Here is a 21,179-nt window from a genome sequence, read left to right as displayed (position 1 = left end):
TCTAAGTATATAGTTTTTTTTTTTCTTTTATGAAATCATTACCTTATAATTTTTTTCTATTTTTCTAATTTCTATCCTAACATATAAATATATTATTTATATTTATTTCTCCGAGTTTCAACCTAAAATGTGTTAATACCCAAAATACAATTAAACAAGCTTTGTATATAAGAAACAAAACTTGAAAATTGTGAAAGTTAAAACTTTGGGTAAAGTTTTAAATAAGGTATATTGATTTTTAATGGTTCCAACTATTGTTTTTTGGTCAATGCTGGTTCTAACTATAGAATTGGCTACTGATGGTCCTAACTTTTAAAATATTTGTTCCTATTGGTCCGCGACTAACATTATTAGCGCTGTCAGTTTCAGGTCGTCGGGAAAACGTTTTTGGCCGAAAAATTCAAATTTGTTGCCGGAAAACACCACCTGAACACCGCAACCTGCGCCAATTGACACCGGTAACCAACTACCACCACTTGAGCACCATCAATCAATTCCGACGATAGTTCTAAGGTTTCCGACGACCTTAATAATTGGGGCTTTTGCTAGAAAAAGGTTCCTAAAGGTCCGATACGAAGTTACCAAGATGTTTGGGACGCAAATGTTGAGTTTTTAGGAAAAAACTCGAGTTTTCCGGCCAAAACCGTTTTTCCGGCGACCTGAAACTAACGACGTTAGGATTCTGTTATTCGCGGACTGTTAGGAACAAATACTTTAAAAGTTGGGACAAAATGCTCCCTTACAGTCGGTTTAACCATGTTTCTTTTGAAACAATTAATTTTTATATTTTATGAATTTATTTTCTTTAGCTACAGATTATGGATTCAGGATTCTCTAGGTTCTGGCAACTCACAAATCTAATAAATAATTTGTATACACACACATATATATATTAATTTATATTTTTAAACCATTTTTACTTTCTAATTAAAGATATAGTTTCATTTTTGATAATTATAGTATTTAAAAAAGATGTAATTATACAGTTTGTTCAAAAACAATTGTTGTAATGAGACAATGAGTATACAACAATTTCAAACTATTACACTTCACATGTATTTAATTAGAAAAACGTGTAAACATCACCTCCATGTTAAAATTCTTGCATTTGCACTCTCATGAGTTTTAAAAGTGAATTCAAATTCTCTAAGAAATTTATTAAACTTTGTTACAAAATGTGATCAGATATTAAAGATGAAACATTTCACAGAACTGTATGAACTGCTAACATATATTCTTATACTTGACATTTAAATAATTGCTAGTAAGTAGTAACATAATTCTCCAAATCCACACGGCACTAGTAGAAAAATGCTTTTAGATGCAGTGAAAATGGTTTTTAGAGGCGGTTTTAGACCGCGTAAAAAAATAGGGTGGCAAAAGCTAGTATGGTTTATAGACGCAATTTTGAAAACCGCGGGTTTATCCAGCTTGTATAGTTAATTATCTTGTAGAACGATCCAATCAACCTCATGCTGTTTATGAGTTGCATTGTTAAGATTTTTACTAAACACAACCCAAAAATAAAAAGTGTAAAAAAAAAAAAAGACGGTGGAGACTGTGCCCGAATACAACTATGCTAATAAATTAAAAAAAGGCAGATGCACAGTTTATATGAATATAAACAATATTAAAAGTGAAAAGGAGTGCACATATATAAATATATACCAAACATACAATTTAAAAATGATATGAACTGACCTGTTTTAGCTTCCTCAATACACACACATGATGATGGATGATTTAATTTGAATTTGAGGTGAAAAATTTGTTCCAAAGAGGAAACTTGAATCTTAATCTTTTCCATTTGATTCTTGCCAACAACGGGTGTAAACCTAGTATATGTTCTGGCATGAAATCATGTCTTGTCAATATCCCTACCACAGGCAGTCTCTGCAACACAAAATTAAACGGCACTTTTTAGCCTTTTTGGAAATATTTGCAATAAGTATTACGTATCTTATATAAAATGAGTTAACCGGTAAAAGATAAGAAACTAGCTACAAACAAGTTTAAAGTGAGTCCCTGTAGTATAATAAAAATAACAGGTTTGGCGTCTGGTTTATAATTTGTAACACGGTTGGGATCTAACACTAGCCTTTGTTAAAATTTCCGTTTAATTTTTAAAAATGACAGCTTTACCCCATTAATGTTACGACTTGAAAACCACATAGACCAAACCTGCAATGTTTCCCAAGCCACAAAGAGCATTATTTAATTAACTCTTTTGTTTATAAGATTAGATTACTATTTCAATAACATTGTTTGTAGTTCTATAAATTAATTTATTTATAATATAGAAAATCGAATAAAAAGTGTTGACGGATCAACTAGACCCGACACACTCGTTTGGAAGTTTCAACTTTCAACGTGTTTGCCAAACAAAAAAAAGTTGCAATGATATGGGCTTTATGTAAAAACCATCTACACTTATAGTTGATTAAGTGAGTTTAATAAAACCATTTTGTAACACGAACCAAAACTGATTTTCTTATTCTGTGTTTTATCTCAAACAGGTCATAAAAGAGAACAAGTCAAACCGGGTCAAATTCAGGCACAACCCGTTTGACCCATTAACCAGCTCACCCGTCTTGCTTCTTGTTAAGAACTAGCTAAACAAAACTGAGCTTACCCCGGAAGTCTTGGGGACCACTAATAAGTGTCTTAACCCGACACCCCTAAAAAGTATAAGCGCCTTTGCGAGTGACATCGTTTCAACGACCGTATAAGGCGATGCATTAGTAAAAGGATGCAAATCAATAAACATTTCCATTTCTTCATCACTCAACTCAATATCATCAATCTTTTCAGCATATCCAAGACCCTGTTTTGCAAAATCATTTGATGAAAATTTCTCCACACTTTCCTCATCAGTTACGGTTGGAGTAACATGAAACGCCTTCTTCTTCAACAATGTAATAAGATGAGACCGAAGAATCAACCCGTATAAAACCGGTGCTTCAGAATAAGGCGGCTCGTCAACTACAGGAAACCCGTTATGACCCGTTGTTTTAAGCACATGGACAATATTAGCAACGAGTTCAATCCCGTTAAGCACACGAAGCGGGCCCGTAACAACGTCACTAACGGTTAACTGTCGCATGTACGGTTCGGCGTGGGTTTCTAAATAAGGAAACCCTTTAAACTTCATTATCTGGTCATAAACGTTTCCGTTAAACGCGTCGGCAACAGTTTTGGAAACGAGAAGGACGAGCATTATAAGTGGGAGTAGCAATAAGTTGTTGGTTAACTCTAGAAGAATAACACATAATGAAACCGTCATTCGCATTGTCCCACCGAGAAGTGAAGCCGCACCAAGAACCGCAAATAGCCCGTCGTTAAGATTAGAGGTTGACCCGATTAAAAGCGCAACAAGGCGACCATAAGACGCACCCGTTACGATTATGGGAATGAAGAGACCAACGGGTGCAACGATACCGTAACTGAAGATACTTAGAAAAAAGCAGGTGATGAAGAATATTAGAACTGAAGTTGGGTGAAACTCGGTGTGTGTGTTTTTACTGAATAGGTTTTTGATTGCATCATCGTTTGTGTTGAAGAAAAGACTTGCTAGTTCGTTGTATTCGTCAGGCTGGCATTGAAATTTCTTGAAGTTGCCAGATCGTCCGATGGTTGGGCATGGTTCGGATGTGCCAGCTGGACAAGGCCGGCATGGTGCAACCCATGGTAATCCAAATAAGAGACAGGAAGTTACAATGGAACCCATGCAAGCAAGGAGTATTTTGTGAACGGTGCCTTTCCTGTTGTAAAGTCAGAAAAGAATAGCTAAGTGCTTGCTGGTCAACCCAGCCCATTTCAACCTGTTACCCAGCTCACCCATCTTGCCACTTTTAAGTAAAGGTGTGCATGCAAAAAACCGATCTGTAAGGCGTAAACAAATACCAAATGGTTTGGTTGTGTCTTCGTGGAAACCAAATTTTCAGTTGCATGTAGTTAAAACCAAAAAACAGAATTGAAATTTTCATTTTTTATTTTGAATGTTAAGTGATATATAAGACTTAAATAAGCAATGTAACCCAAATATTTTAGCCCGGATACATTATTTTGGGCAAGTTTTTTCGGCCAAAAAAGTTCAAGCTCAAATAGTAAAACCAAACCAAATGTATGGATTACCATATCTTATTTTGAATGTTAAGTAATTTTTAAGAATTTAATAAATAGTGTTGCCCAAACACTTTGGCCCAAATGTATAATAATCAATTAATCATTAATTAACAAAAAGTCTTTGACTTTAACAAATGGTAAGTTTTTTAATTTTTAATTTTGAATGTCAAGTAACGTTTAAGACTTTAACAAATAGTGTAACCCAAATATTTTTAGCCCAAATGTATAATAATCAACTTATTATTCAATAAAAAGATTGACCATTAAAACATGAAAACCGAAAAAACCAAAACCGAGCGGTTTTCAAAAACACAAAAACTGAAATTTTCGGTTTTGGGGTTGGCTTGAGCCCCAAACCGACTATGCACACCCCTACTTTCATAAAGCATGCATTCATAGAAAGGCATTATCATACTCTTGATATACCAAAAAAGTAAAATGATTACATGAAACCGAAAAGAGAGCTTACTCGTTGATTAGACTGTAAAGCCGGAGAACTTTACCCAATAAAAAATTGTACAGACCACCTGCAATGCCCCCAATGACACCAAGAAGAAGAACCGGGGGCACATCTACTAGATGATAGCTTATATTTGCAGAGGTAACATCAAACATTATCAAACCCCCGGTCCCAAACAGTCCACATTTTCCACTCAAGCACATATCAGTTAAACCCCTAAGCAATATTGCAACAACAGCAGTTGAAAAGAAAGCTCTCCACAAAAGTGCACTTCTCCACCTGCACAAACACAATTTAAGAATACTGATGAAAATTGAATTCACGTTTTAGTCTTTATTTACCATGATGCCATTTCTTCAAGAGCAAAAAGTACACCACCAACAGGGGCACGAAAAGCAGCAGCAATTCCAGCAGCTGATCCACACGTTACAAGATCTCGTCTGTCTCTATCATTATTAAAAAATCTGAACCATTTCCATGTCAATCCGTATTTCTTTGATCCACCCTGGCATGTCAAAGCTGCAATGATTGCCCCAGTATGCACCATTGGCCCCGCCTTGCCAACATTAAGAGATGATGACACAGCAGCGATGGTACCAACAATCTGTCAACAAGTCCACTTATATAGTATAAGTTAATAACTTATTATACAGATATATATATATATATACATACATACATATATATACACACACATATATATATAGGGGGTGGTTCAGGAGAGAAGTGATATTAAAGTGAGAAGTGCGAGAAGTGGATCTAAACCATTGATTATTTGCAATCAATGGTTAACAATAATAATGGCAATTTCGTAATAAACTGGAAAATACATGTGCACTAGTTTAGATAAAAAGGATACGTTGTGTTTCTTCAAAAAATCTTTATGGTAATAAAGTGTTCATTTAATAATCCACACCAATTCCCATAAGAATTCTCTACGGATTTTTAATTGAATATTCAATAATTTTCTTCTATTTAGAAAAGTTACCAAATTACAGAGCTTTAATTGGTTCCAAAAACTTCAATTGTACATTCAATCACCTTGCCATTTACTTCCATTAAAATAATTGGTGAAGCAAAAAAATCGAACCTAATTAAGGTTAGTGTTGTTTGTTTTATTTTAGTTTGGAATAACCTAAATATCACAGTTTTTGGATTCACCTACATTTATAATCTGAATTAGATCATAAACCATGTTGATTCAATTATAGATTTGAAAAAAAAAACTAAGCTTTTTTCGTATAATAGAAATTAGGGGAATTTTAATTGGTGCACATCTAAACCTACACTAGTTAAGATTAATCATGTGTATATCTGTATTTCTTTGATTATATCATTGCGTGTAGTTATACTTCATTCCGTGTAGGTATAGATCTTATTTGTGTCGTTTTAGTTCATTTTGTGTGTAGTTATAATTCGTTTTCTGTTGGCTTATTTTAATTTATTTTTCATACTTGATTTATTAAGGGTTTTTTTATTGTGTTTATTGTACGTGAATGCACCAAAAATCCATTTCTTGTAGTGTATGTTCTTTTTCGACAATAAATTGTCCCTACACTACAACACTTTATTCCTACACTGCAACATTTTTTAATAAATTGATCCTGCATTTTGTATATCGATTGTGTAGGGTGTGCTCTTTTTTCAGTGTAGGATATCCTATAATTCTATTTGTCAAGTATAATGGTGTGTGTAGGTATTATATATATGTGTAGGAATATGTTGACTTTGGAATTTTGTTAATCCAGTTTGTTGAAAATGAATTGAATTGACTAAAGAAATGAGTTTGTTTGATGTGGATAACAATAACGATCTGGGATTCAGTATATCTGGGATTTAAATCATTGATTGATTTAAAGTTATGTTAAAATAATAAACATGCTAATACATAAATAGTTTCTATATAAATTAGCTTTGTCCATTTACTATAGTACCCCTATATTTAATTAAAAGAAAATAAAAAAACAAAAAATCTGATTGGCTGAATGGACTTCTCACAATAAATTGACTTCTCTCTTAAACTTAAACCTATATATATATATATATATATATATATATATAAGGGAGGGATATTTTGAGAACCATGTTGAGTTTTAAGAACTTAAGAACTCAATTCTAGGCCACACATTTAATTAAATGGATTGGAATATGTAGTTGAGATTAAATCTAGCAAAAAAGTCAAAGTAGGAGAGATAATAAATATATAAGTGGTTATACTAACTTTTATGTCCGTTACACGTGTAAAAAGTCGACTCGGTGCGTAAAAAATTCTGTAAATTTTTTACGTGTATGTAACTTACATATATTACGCATGTGTAAAAAAAATTCGAAAAAAAAAATCGTTACACTGAGTTCTTTCGAGTACTTAAAACTCAAAGGGGTTCTTAATTGAAATCTCCCCTATATATATATATACATACATATATATATATATGCGCACACACACACATATAGGGACATATTTGTTTCAGAGTCAATACTATTTTGAGAACCATGAGGACCGAATAGCGCAACTGTATATATCAGAAGTAGTGGAATAGAGAAACACAAACAGTTACATAGCCGTCTTGTGTATCACATTCAAAGCAATATGTGCAAATGCAGTATGCAGTTCTCGCGGTTCCCAACATATTATTGGTTATATACATATGTATATATATACAGATAGAGGATGCTAAGCAGAACACAGTTTTTCGCTTAATGAACAACCAAAATCATTTATTTTTTCAACCTTCAAAATTTTTAAAATATAATAAATGGTTGATATACAATGTTTATTAAAAAAAACAATATGAAAAGTCTTTGTTTATTAATAGAAGCTACGCTTGTGTAAGTCATGTGCAAGTTATATTACAACACACACAACCTACACTTACACATGTATAAGTAAACAATTAAGCATTATAAAAACATGTGACCAAATTAACTAGATATTTCTTATGTAAATAACATACCCATGTGTATTTAAGAAGTACTAAACATTAAGAATATGAACTATTGATCAAAAGTTAAAAAAATTAGGTTTGCTGTAATTGCTCTCGTGATAATTTAGTTTTTTGTAATGAACCTTAGCCTTTTGTGTGTGTGTGTGTGTGTGTGTGTTTTTGTGTGTGTGTGTTCTAAAAAAGGTTAATTAGAACATAAACAGACAAAATCACCTTAATTAACAAAGTTCTAATTGAGAATATGGCAGGGGCATCAACACCATTTAAGTAAGCCTTAACTTCAGGTATGCCTGATCCAGTAGTCTCCGGTGCTATGAAAGTTGTTATCAAAACAGCAAACAAAGTAAGGCCTAAGTTTGCAGTTGCAAATATAAGAAATGCTGCCAAGTACCTGTGACAGAGCATACAGTACATTATTTAAAGTATATTGAAATGTATATAGTTTACTGTTCTTGTGATCAATATATTTTAATTCTTAGGAAACAAGTAATGAGGGAAATTCTAACCTGTTGGCAAACATCATGTTGGAGGTGATAACAAACTTCACACCAGCAATGTTCTCAATGGCTAGGTTATTGAAGAAGCCAATGAGACTTACCACAATACCAATAATAAAACAAAGGATCCATTTCAAAGATATGTACTGGAATATCTGGGATTTACTTCTGTTGCGCCAATCTTGCTTGAAGACATCATTCTCTATTATCCTTGATAACACAAAAAAAAATAAAAAAGAAAAAAAATGAATAATCAGCAAAATTACTTGCTACAGTCACGGGTCATACACAATTTCAAGAAGCTTATCTTGATGTTTATCTGATTACCATCATACAATATTATAAATCGGGTAGGAGGTTAACAAAAGAAATTTAGGATCCAGTGTCAATTGAGTATACTGCGTTTACTTAAAAGATATCTAAGGTATGTTCCTTTTTAGATAAAGAAACTCATCTTTCCATTGTGCATAATCAATGCCTAAGAAATACCCAACTCTTCCAAATATGTGGTCTGAAAATGGAGCAAGTGGTCAATTAATTGTTAGATCCTAACGAAATCATTTCGAATGATTATGATATCATTAACATAGATTATCAAGTAGGTACAATATGTTCCTAAATTTTTCTATAGAGGATTAAGCAATCTGCCTAACTGTATGTCATCATAAACTCCATAATTGTACCGCCAATTATGCCAAGCCAAGCTCTCAACGATTTGCTTAAAACCATATAGAGAGTTCCAAGTTTGCATACTGATTCAGACTCCCACTAAGTAACAAATCCAGGAGGTTATTCTATGTATACCATTTTTTTAAGATTGGCATGATAAAGAGAGCATTTAACATACTTTCACAGAGTCATAGACAAAGTAAGCTGTATGTTAACTTGTTAAGTCACTTTGGTATAAGAAAAAATGTCATTGCAGAGCAGGCAAAAAATATATGTGTATTCCTTAGCAAAGCGACAAGTATACCACTTAGACCTACGTCGGGTATGAAAACCCATCGACAAATAAATGTGGTTTCAAAGGGTGTAACAAAACTATATCTCAAGTTCCATGTGAGTGCAAATTCATCATTTTGTCAATGACTGTCTGATGCCATCGTGGATGTATAAAGTGTTTTAATGCAGTTTTAAGAATAGGAGCTGAGGCAAGTCCAGCAAAACGCCTAGCAACACGAATATAGTAAGTAGGTGATAGACGGTTATAATTCAAATATCATTAGATGGGATAAGAATTACCATCATACAATACTACCAGTTTGCAAAACCAAGAATAAGTTTTCATGCCTATTAGTGACCAACAGGTGAGTGCGGTTGTCTAACAGACTAGCTGGTTTGAGTCATAGCATGACTCTTAAAACTGGATCAAATGGGTTCAGATCAAACTAAAAGAATCAAAGATGTTGGGTCATAGCAGGTTCACTCGGCAAATTTGTGATTTGTTTTATCACTTTTATGGTGGCTAGTGATGACGGTGGGTGGTGGCAACCAGTAGTCATTCCCATACCAATCATCTGTCATATGCTTAGGTACTATTAAAACAAGGTGTAATTTGAAGTAAACTTTTTAGAAATGGGCTTAATGATGAATTTGAGTGACTTATGCTGGCCTATTCTGTTAACTACAGTTTATTCCCATTTGTACATTCATATGAGATTCAAATACGTGTGTGTGTGTGTGTGTGTGTGTGATTGAAGAGAGAAGATCTCTGTTACTGCCCATATGGTCAGTACCACCGGAATCAACTATCTGAAGACCAAGAGAAAAGCCTTGACTAATGCAAGCCAAAGGATTAACCATGTGACAGTTAATGTTGCAGATAGCACACTGAAAAGACTGGAATTTAAGATAAGCATCATTGCCAGCTAGTATCATCTGCAAAACCTGAGATTGTGGTTCAAAATGATATTGTCTTATGGTCCCATATTTGTGACTGAGACAAGCGATTTACGAGTGAAATCAATGTGTAAATGTTTTTTGAATTTCTTGCCTCGACAGTTGACCCCTATTTAAAATATAACTATCTCAAGAACACAGAGTAAACTAAATTTCAGATAATGATCTTCCAATGGTTTACATCAAAATAACAAAATTGCAGCATGATAATCATAGACTAGTCGCACCGTATCCTAAACAACACAATAACTTTAAAAAAAAACAAACACTAAAATCAAACAACCATGACAAGTCAATGCAACCACACAATGAGTCACGTCCATTCAAACAGCGATTTTCTATGTTATAATTGCTAAAATACATCTAACAGATGTATTAACTCGATAAAAACGTAGCCTAAGCTAAGTTGATGATATTAACTTACAGCTTCCGATTACAATTGGATTAATATAATAAACGTTGTAGTTGGTTAAGATTTAACTCTAGAATAGTGTAACCTGACCAGAAGAGAGAGAGTTACTCGTAGTCGAGGCTTTCGATAGGGCAAGGATTGGAGCCGACGATGGCAATCTGAGAGGTGGTGTTGGAGGCGTTGCGCCGGAGGTGTAGCAGTGGTGACGTCATGGATTCCTCATCCGGTGCTCCGTTGAAACCGTTAGAAGACATGCTTCACTGGACGACTGCTGTTCGATAATCCCCTCTATCTCATCCCATTTCGTAATGAGAGGATATCAATATCAATCATTTAAAAACTTTATTATTATTATTTAAAATTTAAATCATGTCCACCTATCAACTGGCCCAGTGGACAAACAAAATGCACAGTACAGACAAATAAATGAACGTATATTTTGTCACACTCATTTGCATTTCAAAATATACTCCTATTGACGACCTTATAAGATACCGTTTATGTATTTACTTTTGAAACCACATATTTTATCAATTATTTTAAACGTTAACATATACAAAATTAAAGATAATAAAAAGGCGTATGTGAATAGGTGATATTTCTATTTATAAAACACAATAATGGAGAGATCTAACCGACCAACTCTATTTTCTTTTCTATATATAGTGGTTTTATAGGTAGCACAAATATCAAGTTTTTGATGTGTTCACGTCTCTTTTTGCCTAATTGTAAATGAAAAAAATATACAAAACACTCAACTTCAATTAGAAAAAGAAAATGCACCTTTACTATATATATATATATATATCATAAACATAAAGTTATATTCTCTTAACATCAAATAAAATAATTTAAGAAATGAGACAAATTTACTGTTTTTTGTTTTGTTTTGGATTTAATAATAAATTTATTTAGCAAGACAGCATATCCATTTTGATTAATTGTGTTTTTAAGTTAAAAATTAAAAAATAAAATAAACCAAAACATATAACAAATTGAATTCTGGTCTCTCATCATAATCATTTAAACATTATTAAATATAGACTTTATTTCTTATATTTGTATGATGTGGTCCAAATAAAAAAAGGTTCATGTAATTTCCTTCAATTAATGATTACACAAAAAAGACAAAAAAAAATTGACCCTTTTTAGTTTTAAAAATTTAGGGCGTTTGTTAGCATATTAAAGATAGCATTAAAACACTATCATTGAATCGATTAGAGATAAAATGTGTTTGGTTTATTAAAAAAACTTTTTCATTATTTATGATGTATCTTAATAGTTAAGTTTCAGAATAATACTAAATGAATAACAATATCTTTTAGTTAGTCATTATGATTCAATACAAAATTACCAAACAGCCTCTAAATAATAAAATATTAATATGTAGAGAGGTACTAAATATTCAACTAATTAAAGAGTTAGTATTAAAACGTAATACGTAATTTGTTCAAATAATAACGTCCAGTTGTTTTTTTATGAAAATGGGACCCATACATATAAACCAAAGTGGTCCATACTCCAGAGTCCACGTTTCCACATACGAATGTGGTCAAAAGGGATGACTCATTTCACTATATTTTGATATTTTCTTTACAGTACTAGACCATGTCCGTCACTGACATATCAATTTTAATCTCATTATTGCTACTTAAATCTATTTATTATCACTAAATGCTTGTATTTGTTAATTGTTATTGCTACTTAAATCTATTTATTATCACAAAATGTTATAGTACTAGACAATTGTTATTACATTTAAAGTTAACTTGTTATTACCTAACCTTGTCCCAATGGACATTATGGTGGTAAGGTATCTTTTCTTTATCCGAATGAAGTTTAAATTCTACAAGATACAAGCTCAAGTGGTTAATAGGAGCGGTTCAAAAATAAATGAAAAAGATAACCTCCGATCTAAGATTTTTAAGGGACGATAGTAGTTGATTAGGAGAGAGAGAGAGAGAGAGAGAGTTGAGTTAAAAGAGAAGTGTCCTAATAATTACAATTTTATATCTGATTGTGAAACGGTGTTAATTAACACACGACCCAATATCATCATGTGCATGAGTGCTAATTACCCGTATAGGGTATTGTGTATACTGTTAATTTGTTAAATTACATGTGCTTTGCAAGTGTGTTTCTTATTGTTCTAGTTTTTTATACGATACTAGGGCTTTAGATCCCGTGTAACACACAAGATGATTCAAATAATAAAGTTATAAATAAAGCAAATAAATACATATTGTATATGGAAAAATGATTACATCTACACTTATATCTATATTATGTGTATAAAAATTGATTTTATTTATATTAGAAAATGATTTTTTTAAATGAACTTAATAAATAATAATAATAATAATAATAATAATAATAATAATAAAAACATACCTGAGAACAGTCCATCTGTTGGAAATTCGATTCTTAGTATCATATATATATAATTGAGAGAATTTTGATTATGAACCAATTTCAAAAAAGACTTTTCATACAATAATATTTCTAAGCTACACCATGGAAATGATTTTTATAATTTTGAGGGAGCTTCTCGACTTTGCCATAATGACAACACATAAAAATAAATCGTTAACCTGCTCAATTTTGTGAATGTTTTGTTTCACTTGAGCATAATTTTGTATAACATGTTTCACACACTACATTTTAATCACCATTAAAGGAAAGTCAATTTTGGCACAAATGTTTCAAATTTGATAAAAGTTAGAATCATTGATAGGTCTGGAGGTAGCATGTCGTAAGTATTCGCCGTCTTTTCTTAAATTTTAATAGTTGTGGGAAAAATAGTCAATTAGCCAAATCCCGAACCTTTTCATTATTTCGAAAAATGTCATTAAAACAAATTCGAAACCAAATCACATTTAAAAGTTCTAACTTTCATTTTTTTGACATTTTCAAGTCAAAACTATAAAACCCGTAACAAATTTGATGATAAATCTACTTGCATTATCGACTTTTAAAAATACTCATATGACCCAATTTTGACCTGCAACAAATTTCGAGTTAAATGTAATTAACTTGTACCATACAATCTATTTACCAACTTTTGACCCGTAACAATCAAATTTAAGTCCCATAAAAAACCTGAACAATCATTGATAAAAAAGACCGAGAAACCACTATGATAAACTTTATTATATATGAAAGTGAATGGTATATATTATTACATTTTAGCATATATATAGTTTAGTAAAATTAACTAAAAAATAAATGGATAGATTTAAAGCATATATTTATAAATTATAAGAATAGTTATTTTTATAAAAATGTATATTATATATAATAAAATAAAGTTAAAGGAAAGTGAATAATTTAATAATGTTATATATATATATATATATATATATATATATATATATATAATATAAATGGAGTGTAAAAGGAAAGTGAATAATTATTGATTTATGACATATGTAACGCCCGTAAATTTCGTTAATCGGCTCGATCGTTTATAAATGTTGGTCAAAAAGCCGGGGTTTCATCTTTCTAATTTAGAGCCTTGTAATACGTTTTAAAAGTCCGTTTGTCCATCCTTTTTTCCCAAAACATCCCCTCTTACGGCTTAAAGTATTATACTAGTATGTAGCACCCGACATTTTCGTTTATCGGCATGCACGTTGTAGAGTTTGTATATTTATCGGGTTCGAACCGGCTTACTTCGGGGACCTCCTTGTCATACCCATAAGTGGGATTACTTAAGTTTTATTCAAGTGTCGCAATTTTCAACTTGGAAGGGCCAGAACATAACATTTTATATTATAATTTTTTTTTAACAAAAGATTTTTATCAGCAATCTAGATATTGGATTACATCGAAACAGAAGGCAAGCGGGCAACAAGCTGCGCCCATGTCCTGACACTTGATAACAACTTGCTGACAGTATACGTTTATTGTAGGGTCTGTAACACGATGTTAATCCACTGTTTTTGATCGATTATTGATTCCATGATGTTCTACTTTGAGTCTAGTTTCCAGAAAGGTATAATACGTAATTTTTGGACGAGATTTGAATAGTTTTTATGAACTTATAAAATCGAGTGTCAAAGCTGATGCAGGATGACGGATTCTGGTCTGTCTTCCCGACATCATAACCTTTTTTCGACAAGTCCAAATTGGTTTCCATTTCTGGAAGTTAGTGTTTTGAGTTAGGAACTAAACCCAATTGGAATCGTTTAATTTGGTTCGGTAATGAATTTTATAAAAATAAAACCATTTTGTTGCGCGCTGAAATAGCTGCACATACCTTTCTGTGTTGGAAGAATTTTTATGATTTTTGTGTCCAATAGAAAAATATAATAAAAATATTTTTATAAACCTAAGATATTTATTAAAGTCTGTTAAAAATTTAATAATTTAATTCAAAGGTTATCCTATGTAATTAAATACATCTTCGCATGCTAAAATCTGCACGTTTTACTCGTTATTAATCAACAAGTTCGTTTTAGGCTTAACCGGTGGTTTTGGTTAGTTGAAAGGTTTAGGGGCCTCGGGCCAAGTGTTGGGCCTCGGGCCAACTGGTTGGGCCTTGGGCCAAGTATTGGGTCTTGGGCCAAGTTGTTGGGCCTTGGGCCAAAGTATTAGGCCTTGGGCCCAATTGTTGGGTCTTGGGCCAGAATGTTGGGCCTGAACGGCCCATTAGGCTAGAGTGTTGTTACAGTCTAGTTTAGTAACGCGTTATGTATAATTTACAGGCCCTTGCTTGTGATTGTGCACTTAGAGATTTCCTAGCTTATTGCAGGTGTTCGGTTGATTCAGGTGAGTTCATGATGCCCTTTTTACTCTTTTACGTTTTGGGCTAGCATACACACCGAAATACAATTTTAAACGATTTTACTCGTTACAACTATTTGGATGGTATTACATGGCCTTATTCATATTTGTGCATTTATGAAACTATTTGTGAACTATATTTTATGCCTTAGGATATTGTAGACTCGTTTATGGTCTTATATTCCTTAAGGTTATATACCTGAATATGGTCTAGACTCGATGATGTTAATAGGCTTGGTAGTAATTGAATGCGAGTAGACCTATTTAATTAGTTCATGCATTGGACGGATTAATATATATTACCTTATGGCCCATAGGCTTACTTGTAATTTGGAATGTCTTGGGATGATATATATATATATAGATATATACATATATATATATGTATGTATGTATGTATGTATGTATGTATGAGTATGTGTTACCTTATATAGCCTATGGTTGTGTGATGATATTTAGTTCCTCGAGACTAAGAATGATGTGAGTAGGCTTATTGATGTGTGTATTGATGGTAATCACGGCCGGGTCAAATTTATTACTCGGGTTTTAAAATTACTTGTGGTCTAGGCTCGAGGTTGCTATTAGGCCTAGTATTAATACCTAGTATTAAACGATTTTCCTGATGAAACGTTTAAACTATTTTATATAGGCTTGCTAGTATATAGTTGGCCTTGGAATGTTATAGTATGTATGTATATATATATATATATATATATATATATATATATATATATATATAAATTATTGTTTGGCCTATATTTGGCGATGTTGTAGTCGTTTCGACTACTGATATGTGTATGCCTACTTTGTGTTTGCATGCACTGATGTTACGTGTTTGGGTTGTACGTGTGCTCGACCCTGATGTTATTACTTGGATGAGATGTTACGTGTTTGGGTTGTACGTGTGCTCGACCCTGATGTTATTATTTGGACGATATTTATAGGGATATAAATATATGGATGTATATAGATGTCTAAGTACGAATACTTAGTGTTGATGATGGCCTAACTGTTCGTATCCCGTATTATATTTTAAACTCTTGGAATATTTTATAATCCAGTTTTTATAGTTAAACTCTTGGAATGTTTTATAATCTCATTTTTATATTTAAACTCTTGGAATGTTTTATAATCCCGTTTTGATATTTAAACTCTTGAAATGTTTTTAAACGAATTTATACAGGCTTGCTAGCATATGGTAGGCCATGGGATGTTAAATATATATATATATATGTATATACATTATTGCTTGGCTTATATTTGGCGATGTTGTAGTCGTTTCGACTACTGATGTTGTGTATGCCTACTTTGTGTTTGCATGCACTGATGTTACGTGTTTGGGTTGTACGTTTGCTCGACCCTGATGTTGAGCCGTGATCGGGTCAAATATATTACTTGGGGAAGACCCGGGGTGAGGAGGCCCGTATCACGTGCTTGGATGTATGAGCCGGGATCGGGTCAAATATATTACTTGGGGAAGACCCGGGGTGAGGAGGCCCGTATCTCGTGCTTGGATGTATAAGCTGTGACCGAGTCAAATATATTATTCGGGTTTGACTCGTGGTGGAGAGGCTCGTGTCACATGCTTAGGTCTTACCGTGTCCGGGTCAAATATATTACTCGAGTCTTGACTCGTGGTGGAGAGGCCCGTGTACGTGTGTTCGACGATGATTGTATTACTTGGTGAATTATATATAATTTATTTTATTTATACCTTCTCTATTGTTTATAACTATAGCTTTGAAATAAAGTATGAATTATTGTTTATGAAAACTTGAACTCACTCAGCTCAAGCTGACTTTGTGTGTATGTTAGATTGACTTTCAGGTTGAAGATTAGAGATTTCCACTTGGACGTGCTAGAGACTACTCGGACGGTTGAATGCACATCTAGTCGAAGAATTAATAACGCAAACTGTTTCTTTTAAATTATTACCATAAGTATTTAAATTTTAATTTTGGTCACTTTCCCTGGTTTTGGGAATTTTGATGTTATCTATTCCGATGTTTACTACTCTGAAACGATTTTAATGAGATGAAGATTTCAAATAAAACGAATATTTTATTTACAATTGATTTTGGACACCCGTACCTGTGTTTTGGGATTTTTAATACTTAAACTTTTCCGCTGTTATTTACTCTGAACTTGTTTTAAATACAAAGAATCGTTTGGTTTTAAATTTTTGTGAATTTGTGGATGTGATTACCAACTGTAGGATTCCCGGGATACGGGGTCTTACAACATAATTTAGTTTGGAGGGAAAAAAATTATGAGACTTAACCACAAACTGACACGTATCCACAGTTAATTTATTTTATTAGAATAGGTAGATTATTAACACTAGAAATAATATTGAAAACTATAATACTAGTTGATTGATAGATTACTATATAACCTAAGGACAAATCGATAAAAATAAAAGAAGATATTTATGGTATTGTATGGGCAAACAAGCATGCATGTTTCATGTAATCATGACGTTGAGTATCTTCTCGTACCAAACATTAGGGCCTCTTCTGTAATGAGACTTACAGGTTGTTGTTCTTAGTAGATAGCTTGTCAAGTTCACTTGAAACGAATGTCTTCTTGAATTTTGTAATAAGTCTCTGCCTCCCATGTAACAACAATATCCGTACATAGTGTTTCAAATTCAAATTTACTTGTCAAGGTTAAGTTGATTTGGTTTTTTTTTTTCCCGTTATTTACTGCAAACAAATCTTACTCTACTAATAAACAAAAATAATGATAATGATGTATCATAACCACATTAAATCCTAATTTATAATCTTTATAATCTAATCATTAATAGTTTGCATAGAAATAGATATAAAATATGAGTTCACCCGCTATATTTGCTTTTACGGTGGTTAGTCACAACGGACGGCAACAGTAGAGTGGCGGCAACACCAATGACGATGGTGGCAGTGAAAATGGTAGGGCTGTGGGTAGGTGGTGGCGACACATTATAGATGAAAATTGCCGCTCATACGGGTACCCTAATTGGATAGTGTGATTTCAGGTGATAGTTACCAATGAAAGAAGAGGAGAGAGGGAGATGTGTTTGTGTGTGGATGAGGAGAAAGATGAACGAATCTGATGTGGCATTCGGTTACACTACCATAGCCCACGCAAGTCCCGATGGGTTGTTGCAGAAACTTCACTGGTAGCACTCGGATTATGGTGGTGTTCATGGGGAGCTCCCTAACCTTATTGTGTAATTTTAATAAAGTTAAATTAACCTCGTGTATAACTATAGTAAATCTTAGTAAACTCGTAATTTTATTTATTAAAATTTATGGTATGTATGAGCCATTTGTAGATTTATGAATCATGATAAATAATGTCGTGTCAGCAAATTATGTTTACATGAAAATTGGCAAACCATGTGATCCGCCCATCCCTTCACTATCATGTAACATTTAAAAAACATGTTTTTTTTATTTCTTTTATAAGTTTGCATTTTGTATACGATTTAAAAGATTTATAACTCTAATAAATAACTTTGCCAAGAAATAATTAATTTTAACTACTTTTTTGTTTTTCATGAAATTTTGAGTGTGCTGATTAGAACCCGGCATCATATTTGAAGTTCAGATTCTAAACAGTATCAGCTCGCTTAAATACTAAACGATTCATATCTTGAGTGTTACATGTCTGTTTAATCTGATTCCAACGACATTAATCTCAGTTTTAATTATACTTTATTGTCTCCAAGTTTCAAGTTCATTCGTGTCGGCTCAGTCAGCATGTTAAAGTTCAAATTTAGGTTTTAAATTATCGTTAAGCTCATCTAATTAATAAGATGAGTAATCACTCTCCATTTTTATTGTTTTAAAATTGTTTTGAGGACTTTATACACACTTATTAATATTTTCATATTATATATTATCCATAACTATCAAGAGAAATATTAAACATTGAAAATTGAATTCGTTGGATGTCCTCCAACGTGTTAACTCAATTTTTATTCTTTTCGTATATAAAATAATGATTACAATTTAGTTTAACCAAGCAATATTAGTAATCCTTCTTTTGAGTTAAAAACAATTGATAAAAATAATAATATATAATGTCATTTTAAAATTCTCTCATTGGTCATATGTCTGGTATAACTACTTTGTACCACTAAAAATCTTTAAAACTAAAAATAAGAATCACCTGAGCGTAGTATTAAAATAAAAACGAACTCAAAAACCGTTAAAAGTGTAGGAAATATTTATAAAATTTATATATAATTTAGACCAAATCATGCTTTTGTGTGGTCTTATATGTTTTATTTAGTTGTTTACAGCTTATTAGATATTTATTTAATTTATTATTTAATCGTATACACACACAAACTCCGAGGCTACGTCTCATTATTAAAATATTTTCTTTAACAAATTATTAGATTGTTTTTATTTATGAAAAATTCCTTAAGAATTCATACGATTTTAATTGTTTTACTCCTTTTACTTAAGGCAATGGGATATGACGGGCTCTTGTAGTAACTGAAAGGGGAGAATACTATGAGTCGGCCTTACCAAAATGATTTCGAGAATCAAAGGAAAGATGTTTCCTTTCCTGGAGGATCTCGATCATAGTATTCAAACCTATAGGTGTAACAACCCGACTTTAAGCGAAATACGCCAGGGTGGTACGTACAGATTGTCCATAAGTTCGTACACTATTAAAGTGACAATTATTTATATTTACTTCAATTTCACAAAATAGCAAGTACACAATTTTCATAAATAAAATAAAAACATTTTATCGGAATACGGATAAGACTTATTTAATATATTCTAACGTAGACTAATTGGCTTCGTCCTTAACACATCATCAGTTCAACCTACAACACGTTTAAAATAATATATTTCTATCAACACGTATTTTGGTGAGATATCATAGTTGGTATACATATAATATAAAAATGTTTGACAATTCACCTGTAACGAATGCAATACATTCAAACATAAAGTAAAGGGAATGCAACGAAAAATAGCGCCCCAACCTAGGGGAATGATACTACCATTCTTTACAACCGAAGTTGAAGGATAGGTAGCGCAGTGTACCAACCATAAAGCGATAAACACATTGCACATTATACACATATGGTCATCATAAACAATATGAAAGAAATATTATTAGCATGCATGACATAATTGTGAATCGGTTTGTAAATAATGAACATGAAATAACGAGAAAGCATTGTAACGTGTTACACCCCAAAAACGTTAAAAGTATAAAAAAAGGGTTATGAAAACTCACTTGATAAAGCTAAGCAAACAAAAGATGAAGTTGAGCGTTTAAGTAAGCTGAACCGGACGACTTCGGTTTGATGAACGGTTCTATAAAATATTTCTAGGTTCAATACAGGAATCAAGAAAATAAATGGAAATGAAAGACTTAGAAGATTCGGTTCATAGTTTAGCGTTTTAAACCTTTGAATGAAAAAAATTATATTTACTCTATAATTGTATTTTTTAGAGTTTTCATCGTAAGGTTTATAAGCTGGTTAATTTTAATTATTTATAAAGAGTTACGTTATAATATCTCTTAGCATGTTATTAAGTCGAACTTGTTTCAAGAAAAATCCCAAACGGGCCTAAAACGAGTTTAAGCGAGTGGTTCATTTCCGGTTGGACCCGAACTCAAATTTTATATTGAGTTTGTTTCCGACTTGTTATAAATATTATTTTTGAGTTGATGAGATGGAAAGAATTAGATTTAGATGATGAGTAAATAAAATAGCTAAATCGAACCGAATAATCGAGTAAACAAGTCAAGTTCGTATTTTTTGAACAAGTACTTATGTCAAACTGATAGCTGTTAGGACCAAGATCCTTGATCCTTAAAGATCCATTATTTCAGGCATTCGCGAATAACTGTTACCCGGACTAAGGATTCTCAGTGGTTCAAGGATCCTCAACAGTTGACTTCAATTATATTCTAATATATTTTTTGCAGGAAAGAAAACATTGTTAGTGCATACGTCTATTGCTTTCGTCTTTGTCAAATGAAGTGAGCAGAGCTTTAAAGGAGCTAAAAGGTTGAGCATTTTAGATGAAGTAAAA

The 21,179-nt window shown here is 32.4% G+C and overlaps 1 protein-coding gene across 1 annotated transcript; it reads right to left on the bottom strand.

Annotated features, from left to right (window-relative positions):
* Positions 1-1,737: 1,737 nt before the first annotated feature.
* LOC143561485 (putative chloride channel-like protein CLC-g) lies at positions 1,738-10,592 on the bottom strand. The gene is made up of 7 exons (XM_077049555.1): positions 10,447-10,592; positions 8,037-8,237; positions 7,744-7,921; positions 4,927-5,189; positions 4,595-4,864; positions 2,633-3,761; positions 1,738-1,893 (listed from the first exon to the last, which is right to left on the bottom strand). Exons 1-7 carry the CDS (start codon positions 10,590-10,592, stop codon positions 1,744-1,746), a joined length of 2,337 nt encoding a protein of 778 aa, XP_076905670.1. The 3' UTR covers positions 1,738-1,743.
* Positions 10,593-21,179: the final 10,587 nt, after the last annotated feature.

This window comes from Bidens hawaiensis, unplaced genomic scaffold, assembly GCF_021521415.1.
Source record: "Bidens hawaiensis isolate Kalapana, Puna unplaced genomic scaffold, B.hawaiensis_p1.1 tig00020689_1, whole genome shotgun sequence".
Lineage (NCBI taxonomy): Eukaryota > Viridiplantae > Streptophyta > Magnoliopsida > Asterales > Asteraceae > Bidens > Bidens hawaiensis.
This window is presented reverse-complemented; position numbering and strand designations above follow the sequence as displayed.